General features: G+C 36.0%; 1 protein-coding gene across 1 annotated transcript in view; it reads right to left on the bottom strand.

The window, feature by feature from the left end:
* DPH6 (diphthamine biosynthesis 6) overlaps positions 1–12305 on the bottom strand; it is a 181409-nt gene that overhangs the window by 73891 nt on the left and 95213 nt on the right. Inside the window, exon 5 of the mRNA XM_011932670.1 lies at positions 9568–9686. Coding sequence (XP_011788060.1) covers positions 9568–9686 — 119 coding nt within the window. The remainder of the gene's footprint in view (positions 1–9567; positions 9687–12305) is intronic.

The raw sequence follows: 12305 nt of genomic DNA, 5'->3' as shown, positions 1-12305 counted from the left end.
TGCAATCTATACATCTGACAAAGGGCAAATATCAAGAATCTACAAGGAACTTAAACAAATTTACAAGAAAAAAACAAACAACCCAATCAAAAAGTGGATGAAAGATATGAACAGACACTTCTCAAAAGAAGACATTTATGCGGCCCACAAATGTATGAAAAAAAGCTCATCATCACTGGTCATTAGAGAAATGCAAATCAAAACCACAATGAGATACCATCTCATGCCAGTTAGAATGGCGATCATTAAAAAGTCAGGAATCATCAGATGCTGGAGAGGATGTGGAGAAATCGGAACGCTTTTACACTGTTGGTTGGAATGTAAATTAGTTCAACCATTGTGGAAGACAATGTGGCAATTCCTCAAGGATCTAGAACCAGAAATACCATTTGACCCAGCAATCCCATTACTGGGGATATACACAAAGGATTATAAATCATTCTACTATAAAGACACATGCACATGTATGTTTATTACAGCACTATTCACGATAACAAAGACTTGGAACCAACCCAAATGCCCATCAATGATAGACTGGATAAAGAAAATGTGGCACATGTACAGCATGGAGTACTATGCAGCCATAAAAAAGGATGACTCATGGCCTTTGCAGGGACATGGATGAAGCTGGAAGCCATAATTCTCAGCAAACTAATACAGGAACAGAAAACCATACACCGCATGTTCTCACTCATAAGTGGGAGTAGAACAATGAGAACACTTGGATACAGGGAGGGGAACATCACACACCAGGCCCTGTTGTAGGGGGTGGAGGGCTAGGGGAGGGATAGCATTAGGAGAAATATCTACTGTAGATGACGGGTTGATGGGTGCAGCAAACCACCATGGCACATGTATACCTATTTAATAAACCTGCATGTTCTGCATGTGAATCCCAGAACTTAGAAGTATAATAATAATAAAAAAAAATGCACTCATACATACATACACACATACATACATACAGTGGGAGAAGGACAGAACCTGGAAATCACATACCTAATGTAAGAGCTAAAAGTATAAAACTCTTAGAAGAAAACACAGGAGTAAATCTCATGACATCAAGTTAGGTAAGGATTTCTTAGAAGTAACATCAAAAGAACATGTAATCAAAACAAAAAATGATAAATTGGACTACGTCAAAACTAAAAATGTTTATGCTTCAAAGGACACCACCCAGAATAAAGAGAAAACCCACAAAATGGGAGAAAATATTTCAAATCACGCATTTGATAAGAGACTTATACTCAGAATATATATTAAAGAAAACCTACAACTCACTAAAGACAAATAACTCAATTAAAATATAGGGAATGGATTTTAACTGGCATTTCTCTAAAGAAGATAGACAAATGGCCAATAAATACATAAGAAGATGGTCAACATCATTAGCCATTAGAGAAATGCAAAATAAAACCACAATGAGATACAACTTTATACTCACCAGCATAGCTATAAGACAGACAGAAAATAATTAAGTGTTGGCTAGGATGTGAAAAACTGGAACCCTTATTCATTGCTAGTGGGAATCTAAAGTGGTACAGCCACTTTAGAAATCAGTTTGGTGGTTGCTCAAAATGTTAAATATAAGAGAACTGAATACATATGTCCAAAGAAAAACTTGTACACAAATGTTCATAGAAGCATTATTCATAATAAACAAAAAATAGAAATGACTCAAATGTCTGTGGACTGATGAATGGCTAAACAAAATGTGGTATATCTTTGTAACAGAATATTACATGGCAATAAAAAGAACTCAATTGTATATGCTACAATTTGGATGCTTCTTGAAAACACTATTCTAAGTGAAAGAAGCCAGTCACAGAGACCACATATTGTAGGATTCCATTTTAAATCTATAAAGATATGAAGATACAAAGTCCTCATGGTGCTTAAAACTGGGAGCAGGGGAGCAGGGGTTGGGGGTAACTTGAGAATGATTACTAATCAGTATGGTATTCCTTTTTGGGGAACACAAATTCTAAAACTAGACTGTGGTAATGATTGCACAACCTGTGAATACACTAAAAAAATTGAATTGTACATTTTAAATGGGTGATGTGCATAGTGTGTTAATTATATTTCCGTAAAACTTAAAAAATAATGTATAATCATAGTAGCTATATGCTCAGACAATACAAATAAAAAGATGTCTTAAAAATGAGAGGGGAAATTCAGAAAAGCACATACAAAAAAATCTTTTTAACTGTTCTCTGAAATTACATAATCAGTAGTGGCATTAGCATTGTTATTCTGATATTGTCTCATACACTGTTAACATTTTAATATGATATCTATATCTACTGGTACGCTGAGTCCCAACAACAGTTCCCTGCAGAACTCTTGCTGGAGCAGAACATATTATTTTTATTACTTACAAATAATAAGTAAATAATACTGTTCTGACTTTTCTCTGCCCCAGCTCTTACTCCAGGAGCAAGGTGATGAGAAAGAGATATAATCTGGCAAGTAATTCCATCTACCATAGGTAAGGGGTCTGGAAAAATAAATCCGAGTATTGATTAGGAAAAAAGAGGCAGCTGTTCCCCCTTCCCTTCTGAGAGAGTTTCCTTGGAAAAGTCAAGAGAAGGATATGTGCTTTCACACTTTGGAATGTAAATAAATCTTCCTGGGGGGAAAAACTAGTGTGTCTCCAGCTTCACAATCCAACAGATGTCTCCAAGGTCCTGGTCTCAACCCTTCCTTTGAAATGTAAACAGATACCTCAAGAAAGGTAAGTCTCTCTGGAGTTTTCACTATCTGTTCAGCCATAAATTAATTTCTAAAAGTTGTCTTTTAGCCTAGGTCTCAAGTTTCTGTAAAATTTGCTCAGAAAGTCCTAACTGTGCAGAAACATAAGAATATGTTCTCTACAGTTCCACATACAATGTGATATTTATTTGATAGTGTAATACAAAATAAATACGAAATTGAGTTAAACCAAAATATTAGCTTGTTAAATCAGACTCAAACAAACTGGACACCTTACCCAGTTTCAACCTTTTCTGATAATTTCAAGAAGAGAAGTAATCAGGCAGCCTAACAAGCTAGAGTTCCAAGAACAGCTCTCCAGGTCCTTCACTGCTATACTCTGGCCCAGATTAGCACATGAGGTCAATTAGAATTACAGTACCATTCTCTGTCTCTTCCCAACAAAAACAACTTTTCTCATGCACGTTCACAGTCACAGTGACCAGGTTAGTGACTAGAGATTACTGTTCAATAAATTCGGGATTCCATTTGGCTTGAGGATATAATTATATATAGCACCGTATAGGGTTTAAAAGTCATTGGCTTCCAGATAACATTATGAAACAAGTTCCCTTCAGGACAACATAATGTCGTTCCTTTATCCTTCCAATTCTAATCAGTGTAGCATGAGAAAGACAAATTCCCTTTTTATCTGTGATACTTGGGCCATTGGAGGACAAATACAAAGGTCACACTGTTCAGCAATGTCCCATAATTTAGGCTAATCATAGCGTTCCCATAAGTGGGCATCCTTAGCTTGGCTACTAGAACTGCTGGCCATTGATCTTTAAAAACAACAACTTCCATAGCAATTGGAATATTCAAGAGTCTTTCCTGCTAAGAGTAGAAGCCCTCTTCTTGCACTGCTGACCAATATGATGTTCCATTAAATACTCTATTAGTCCAGTCATTTAAAGCTTTCTTGTCCCTCTAGGGCCATTTCCAGATGCAGCCAGTCTCCTGGAAGAGAGCTCCCTCTAGTGTCTCTATTGGGACTAGCAACTCCTTTTCATTCCGAGCTTTCAGGAACATGATTTTGGTCTGATTTGGTCTGATATTAGTAATGGTCCTCAAGACCACTACTAAAAATGCCTTCAGAACATCAAGACAGCAGAGACAATATTTATGAAGCAACAACATGGGTTATTACCATGGTACATTAAACTTTGTACAATTTAGAAAAATAGTTTGCATACACACACAAAAGTCCCATGAGATTGTCATTTGGTATATTATGTACCAAATACAGCTCTCTTTGGGTGTGTTACAGGCTTTTCACAAACATACTCTGCATAATTCCAGACAGGAGTTGTTAGTAATATTTATTCATTACATTACATCCAGATCCATCTCCCTCAAGGTGGTCTTCCAATTCCCTTAAATGAATTCCATTCGCATTCACATATTCTATACTAGAAGGAAATCAAGCTATAACAGGCAGTAGAAACCTGCTCTCCATTATACCTAGGTAGATGTCTTAGCAACATATTGTCTTGATTTATGTCCACAAGGAATGCAAAAGCCCTATTGTTTCAAATCCTCCATCTATGTACTTTAATTAGTAATGGTGAAATCATCAAAAAACAAAACAAAACAAAACAAAAAAGAGATCTGAATGGTAAATATAGTTGACCCTTGAACACCACGAATATGAACTGCCTGGATTCACATATATATGGAATTTTTTCAATGAGTATATTTGGAGAGATTCGTGACAATTTGAAAAAAACTCAACATATGAACCATGTAGCCTAGAAATACTGAAAAAATTGAGAGATATGTCTTGAATGCATGAAATACATGTAGCTGTTCATGTATTTTATCATTTACTACCACAAAATATATAGGAATCTATTATAAAAGGTTAAAATTTACCAAAACACACACATATTCACAGGTGAGAGAAAGGTAAACAAACATAAAGATGCAGCATTAAATCATAACTGCATAAAATTAACCATTATTATCTATTGTTACTACTGTATTAATTTTGTAGCCATCTCCTGTTGGCATTGCGGTGAGCTCAAGTGTTGCTAGTGTCTGCTTAAAATACTATGTGATGCTAATCATCTCTGCATGAGCAGAGCATTTTCTGTCTCCAGTAAATTGTGTATTACAGTAAAAAGTGATCTCTTGTGGTTCTTGCATATATTTCATTGGGTTTAGTGTAAATACTGTAAACCTCGAGTAACACCATGGGACCCATACGAACTGCCACTAGCGATGCTGGATGTGTTCCCAAGACGCAGAGAAAAGTCATGACATTGTAAGAAAAAGTTGACGTTCTGTAGATTGAGATCTGCAGCTGTGGTTGCCTGCAATTTTGGACAGATGATTCATTTTGTAAACAGATGACATAAATTTGCAGTATTGATAAATATAGGACAGTACTATAAGTGCATTTTCTCTTCCTTACTTTTTTTTTTCTTTTTTTCTTTTTTTGAGACAGGGTCTTGCTCTTCACCCAGGTTGGAGTGCAAAGGTGCAAAGACAGCTCATTGAGGCCCTGACTTCCCAGGCTGAAGCGATTTTCCCGCCTCAGCCTCCTGAGTTGCTGGGATTACAGGCACACACCACCATGCCCAGCTAATTTTTAAACTTTTTATAGGGATAGGTCTCCTTATGTTGCCCAGGCTGGTCTCACACTCCTGACTCAAGTGATCCTTTCATCTTGGGCTCCCAAAGTCCTGGGAATATAAGCATGAGCCACAGTGTCTGGCCTCTCTTCCTTATAATTGTCTTAGTAAAATTTTCTTTTCTCCAGCTTATTTTATTATAAGAGTATGTAATACAGACAACATGCAAAATGTGTTACTTGACTGTTACGTTTTTGGTAAAGCTTCTGGTCAACAGCAGTAGTTAAGTTTTTTGGGGTGTCAAAAGTTATAAGTGGCTTTTCAACTGTGCAGGGGGTTAGTGCTCCTAACCACCTTGTTGTCCAAGGGACAGCTGGATAGCCTACAAACCAAGACATGAGTGGGAACTGTACATTGAGTAATCAAGGGGCACTCTGCCACTCTATTCCCCTAGATTACATAGGTGGAATCTTTCTTTTCTTTTTTGAAACAGAGTCTTGCTCTGTCGCACAGGCTGGAGTGCAGTGGTGCGATCTCGGCTCACTGTAAGCTCCGCCTCCCGGGTTCACGCCATTCTCCTGCCTCAGCCTCCTGAGTAGCTGGGACTACAGGCGCTCGACACCACGCCTGGCTAATTTTTTTGTATTTTTAGTAGAGATGGGGTTTTACCGTGTTAGCCAGGATGGTCTCGATCTCCTGACCTTCATGATACGCCCGCCTCGGCCTCCCAAACTGCTGGGGTTACAGGCCATAGGTGGAATCTTTAAGTAGAGCTGTACATCACCAATTTCCCTTCTCTCTAGAAAACACATCCAAAGTGTTCTCTCAACATCAGTTAGGTTAGCATCAAATTTGAGAGAGATATCCAAGACAACAACTCAACTTCAGCAAGAATAGAGTAGCTTGGCATTTACCAAGGAGAGATACCAAATACCTTATTATTTTCTAGCTCTGAGGCTCTGCCATGTTAGGTCACATGGTTACATCTCTCCACAGAACTTGAATTCACTTATAAGTGCCTTTCTATCTCTTACACATCCTCCCATTTCCATCTATTACCTGTTTTGACCCATACCCTTTTCCCCACGATTGGGCTAACTGGCTCAACGGTTGTATTATAAACCCACAGGGACAGTAAAACAGCAGTCTTGTTAGCACTTCTCCTTGGCAGATATTACAGGATTTGACACATAAGAATCACAAGACACTTGGCTTGTGTTTATGGATAGGCCTTAATTTGCCTACACAGAGTGAAGTTATTCACACCCCTAAAGGCCTTTAAGAATATGCACTGTCAAAGGTAATGGTATTGCTATTGTGTTTTGTGCACTGATAACACTTTCCTTTGGTATGTGCAACTCTAAACTCGGGCCTAGGACCATTAGATCAGGGAAAACTAATAAAAAAATCTATGAAATGGGAAAGATATATAGTTGTGAACTTGCATCCTCCCCCATCACCTCATTCCTATCTCCCAATCCTAGAAACCTTGTAAGTAGAGTCCTAGCATTATTCCCTTTCACAGTCAATGTTACTACACCACCATTTAACTGAATAAACTAACCCTTAAACCCGTACAGTTTTTTCTAATGATCAATTTAGTTACTTTGGAAACAAATATATCTTTCAAGAAACAGGAGGTTTTCCAGTGATAGGTAAAAGTGGCTTCATGTTTTCCCTTTATCATTTATCTCTTTTTTAGCAACTAGATAACATCCTGCTAAAAGCAGTCCAAAGATACTCTTCCCCTCTGGTAAATACTCTTAGTGATTTTTTTGTTTCTTTGTATGTTTTTTTGCCATGAGGTCTGTTAATTATATTTACAGGAAGATTATAGAAGTTCTTCCTTCTTTCTTTCCAGGAAGCCTACCCCAGTTACTGGAAAGAATGGATAATAGATCTGCTATTTGGTCTTTTTGTTCCCCCAAATTATGGGATTTTCTAATAAATAATATCTCTTGTGATCTTGGTAATCAAGATTTACTGTGAAAGAAAGAAGGCAGAGATAGAATACAGAATTATTATAATCCTTATGTTGTCTTGAATTTGATTTTGAAATATCATGAACTCATGAGTCATTAGATATACACATACAGACATATATTATTTCATGTTCAAAGAAATCAGGGCTTCCTGAAAAAAAGGATGTTCTAGCTCTGGGACAGAAAATGTGTAAGATGACCACTTCGTGGCAGCATTGTTTATCACAGTGCCAAACTGGATACCACCTATATGCCATCAATAATAGAATGGACAATTAAATTGTGGTGTGATAAGTTAATTAAATTAGAGTCTCCCACAAGGGAACACTATACTACAATATAAATGAACACACTATTGCTTCATTCAATAATATGGATGAGTCCCTTAAAACATTAAAATGAAACAAAGAAGCCAGAAATTTTATGAGTTCATTGATGCCTATAAAACATAAAGATTATGTAACATAATTATAAAAAATATATTTGTATGCATTCGTGTAGGACTGACCCTTTTCTATTATAAGACCATTTCATAGAAAAATGGTCCACAAAATTTTACTGATCCCTCTCCCCCATAGAAAAGTCTTATTGTCCCCCCCCCTTTTTTTTTTTGGCTTAAATCCTGTTCTGACAATTTTAAATGTGAGGAAAAAGGCTTAGCAACCTATATTGCATCATTTATATGTTTCTATGTCTTCAGAAGTACTGTCTTTCTTAATATTATTCTAAAGAACAACTTTCATCTTTGCACACCTATAGGCAGTCAGTAGAAACCATGTGCTGTAAATGTTAAAATCAGATCTATATTTTCATTACTGAGATGCCAAAGACAAATCTGCTCGGTTTTTACATTTTACCCAAAGGCTTGATAAAGCTAATTCCCCATCTCTAATCCCTACAGAGAGGCACACATAGAAATGAAAGAACACACAATATCGGTCATATACTATTAAAAGATGGCAATAAGGTCAAATTCTTTGACTACCTTTTCAATAAGGGAGGTCTCTCTGGGTCCTAATCCAGTCTTTTATCTATCTGGCAGTAAAAGCAATAGTATGTGTACCTTTCAGTGAGATGTCACGTGAACTTCATTACAGAACTATGTAATCTTAGAAAATTCAAAGAGAGAGCGAGAGACAAAGAAAAAGCAAGAGGGAATACTCTGTACAGAATCACCCAGAAATTCATATGACAAATATATTTATAATGAGATCGTTCATCATGAGAGCTGCTCGGCAACCTTTTCTCAGAAATAATAATATAATACCACTCAATCTTTCTCGTTTTAACAGCTAAGGAGATCAACTACAGATTCACTAAGTAAAGCTTTCAACTGAAGACAACACCTCAACTTCAGCAAGAATAGAGCAGCTTGGTATTTACCATGGAGAAACATTATGGGGTCTGTACTCTTTCTCTTAATTTTATTTAAAAAGTGAATGTATCTGGAAAATCTTCTACAGCTCGAGACCTCACTATTTCAGAGATCAGCAAGGTAAATACTCACAAATGAGGTACATGATTTAGGCTTTGGGAACTCTCAGGCTTCAGGGCATTTTCTATAACAGGTTCACGAAATGAACGGACTGGGCTCAAACCCTATGGTTTCTCAAAAATGAATATAATTATAGCAATTCCAAATAAATTAAATGTGTTCATATGTAATGTCCATACTTGAATCAGATTACCACCTGCCTGCTGTGTCTATGCTAACTAATCAGATAACATTTTCTCAAACATGATTTTCTCACTACCTCAACAAAAACCAGTACCCTATCTATTTTTTACAACAAAAACAAAACCACATTCTATTTTAGCATTATTCAAAATATGTTAAAAAATACAAGGAATATATCATGTTTTGTGTCAAATACATATTGTAAGAAGCTTCTAAAAAACTCCAAAACAAAACAAAAATAACCCTTGTATTTCCTGTCTCCAACAAGCCTAAATTCCAAACCCTAAAAAAAAACCCAACTTAAATTGAAGGACTATAATACAATATCAGTTTTAGAACTAGTTATATATTTAAAAAAAAAAAAAGCCTTACTAGTAATCACTTTGGCAAATGGTCAAAAGCCCATTTTAAAACTTCCCTTTCTTCATGCAAGGAAGGTGCTTACTCAACTTCTTCAGCTGTGACTCCACATTTTTATATTCTAAATCAGTTTTCTTTGTTCATTGTAACTACTTATTAGTGAATTGAGATTATCTATGTGGCAACAAACAGCTCCCTTAATAGTTTGGCTGCATACCCAAAGCTGCTACTTTGATGATCATTGCTTGAATGTTAGATGATATCATCTCTCTGAGCAAATCTTCCTGGTTTCTCTGCCAAAGGTAAGCTAAAGGCTGGAGATTAAGCCTTTTACACCTACAAAAGAAAAAGAAAAAGAAAGTCAGATGATATCTTAATATTTTGTACTTAGATCCACAGCAATTACTTTGATTTGAAACATAATGCTTCGTCCAAGGATTTTAGCATTGAAAATGCTTTTAAAAACATATTTTGCATAATGAAGTTGATATATACAACATAAACATATTTAATTTCCATGGGCTATGCATAAACTGATAAAAACGAAATTTCTAGGCATACTAGAAATATTAATTTTAGTAAGACTCTTAGTTTAGTAATCTATGTAAAAGAGTTTACAAATGCCAGTATTCTCTCAGTTTTAAAACTTCCATGGGTATCAAAATTTTGAAGCATATGTAAAGTGGGCAAATAATTTATCCTAATAAAACAGCCGCATATTGATTAAATTAACAATAACTGCAGTTATGTGAATTATTCTAAACTACTAACTTTGATTTTTTTTTTTAAGAATTTGACTGTGAATAACAAGAAAATACTAAGAACAAAAAGTACAATGCTGCAGGCACTGTACAAGATATTTTCCATTATTGGTAAAGTAGAAAAAATATAGGTTTTGGAGTGAAGACACATCTGAATGTAACACCTCATTTTGTACTCTAGCTGCACGGCTTTTGAAGTCAAGTAAAATCTAAGTCCTTGCGCTTAGTTTCCTAGTTCATAAATAGGGGCAAAAATAGTTCCTTTCAAAGTTCTTAAGAGGATTAAAAAATGTGAAATGAAATCATCCTTCCCTTTCCTTCACATTCCACAGCCAATCTACCACAATGCAGAATGTGATTATTCCTCACCAATACCACTGCTAACAACTTGGTTTGAGCCACCATTCTCTCTCATGTCAACATCCTAATTTCCTTCCCTGCTCCACCCTCAACCTTTTAAAATCCATACAGCAGCCAATGTGATCCTTTTAAGACATTAAATAGATCATAGTATTCCTCTGCTCAAAACCCTCCAGTGGCTCCCCATCACTCCATGGATCTCGTCCTGTTTAGTTCATGCGCTTTATTTCCTACTGCTTACTCTCTTCTCACTCCATCCTACCGCTGCTGCCTGCTCACTCTTGCCTGTTACACTAGTTGTGTTCTCACTTGCTTCATGCCTTTGCTTAAATGTCACTTTCTCAGAAAGGACTATAATTGTTTAATCAATTAAAGGTAATACAGATAATGTAGTACAATGCCTAGATAAAATAGGTATTCAATAAATGATAATCAAAGCCAAGTGACTTGCCCGAGTCATACACTAACTGGCTGAGATCAGATTCCAAACCAAGAATATAGCTCTAAAACCCAGTGTCTATAAGGTTTATAAGTAAAATCCACCGTCCCTAGCATCTGTAAGGTTACTTGGCTGACTACTCTGGCCTATAGTGATCTCTCTCTCTCTCCCCTCTCAGAGATCCCAATACTTATTAAATGTACCATGTTTGGTCATTTACTCATACATGGCCTTAAAAATATCACTATTGTTTTTCATTTACGTATACCTTGACTTTCAAAAAGCCAAAACCTTCCTCATTGCAGAGATTGTTGCATGTAATTTTCCCTTTTAAAATGTCTCAGAGCATTTAAGCAATGCTGAAGCAGTTAATAAATACAAAAATAATAAAATGGGAACTACCCATGTAATACAAACACTAGTTCTTGCTGTCCTCTCACCCAATATTTAAGGCCGACTAATCAAAACAGCCTCTCTACCTTTTTAAACTAAGACTTACAATTTTATTTAAAAAAAAAGTTTTTTTCCTGTCCTTATTTTAAAATTTGTGGTTGTTGCTTTGAAATTCCTCAAAACCTCTTGACTATAGACTTAAGTAAAATTTTTTTCCTATTTAAGTTCTTTAACAGTTCAAAATATCATGGCTCAAATAAAAGTACTCTGTAAATCCCTGCTGAATTTGAACTTATGACATCTATTAAACACTTTACATTCTGAAATTATGATAATACAACACAAACTAAAATCTGGTCATAGGCTAATTCAAAATTGAGTTTGTGAACCAATAGACTGCCAGTAACATTACTTTTGAAATTTCAAGGATAAAATAATTGCAGATATGCTTTATAACATAAAATCTATTCATCTGTTCAACCATGTGTTGAAGTGTACCAGAGACTGTGTTTTGAGAAAGTCTCTACCCATGGGCATGACATGTGCCCTTCTTCCATATACATACATATATGTCATGGGCAGCCTCCTAATGAGGAGCACATTTTTACTTGGCTTTTTAACTTTCATAAATAGATGTCATCCCTATCTCCAGTTTGGCTACCCATTAAAGCACGTGGGTTTGAACTTATTAAAAAACACTAATTTTTAAACAATTCTCAGAGAACACGATCTAAAACTTGATGACAATACTATTATTTCTAAAGTATGGCTTAAGGGATATGCAATTCATCTCCATCTGTAGATCGGTTGTTCTCAATGGTAGATCTACATCTAGGTAGAATGCAAGGAAAACTTTCTCAAAATACACATGACCTTCTTCCCCACTCCACCATCATCATCCATCGTCCAGAGACTCTGATACACCTCTAAAACGTAAGATCATATTTCTCTTCACTTAACTATGCTTTACCCTGTTTTCCCTTCATTCACTCTTAAAATTCT

The sequence above is a fragment of the Colobus angolensis genome, unplaced genomic scaffold (assembly GCF_000951035.1).
Source record: "Colobus angolensis palliatus isolate OR3802 unplaced genomic scaffold, Cang.pa_1.0 Scaffold97, whole genome shotgun sequence".
Taxonomy (NCBI): domain Eukaryota; kingdom Metazoa; phylum Chordata; class Mammalia; order Primates; family Cercopithecidae; genus Colobus; species Colobus angolensis.
This window is presented reverse-complemented; position numbering and strand designations above follow the sequence as displayed.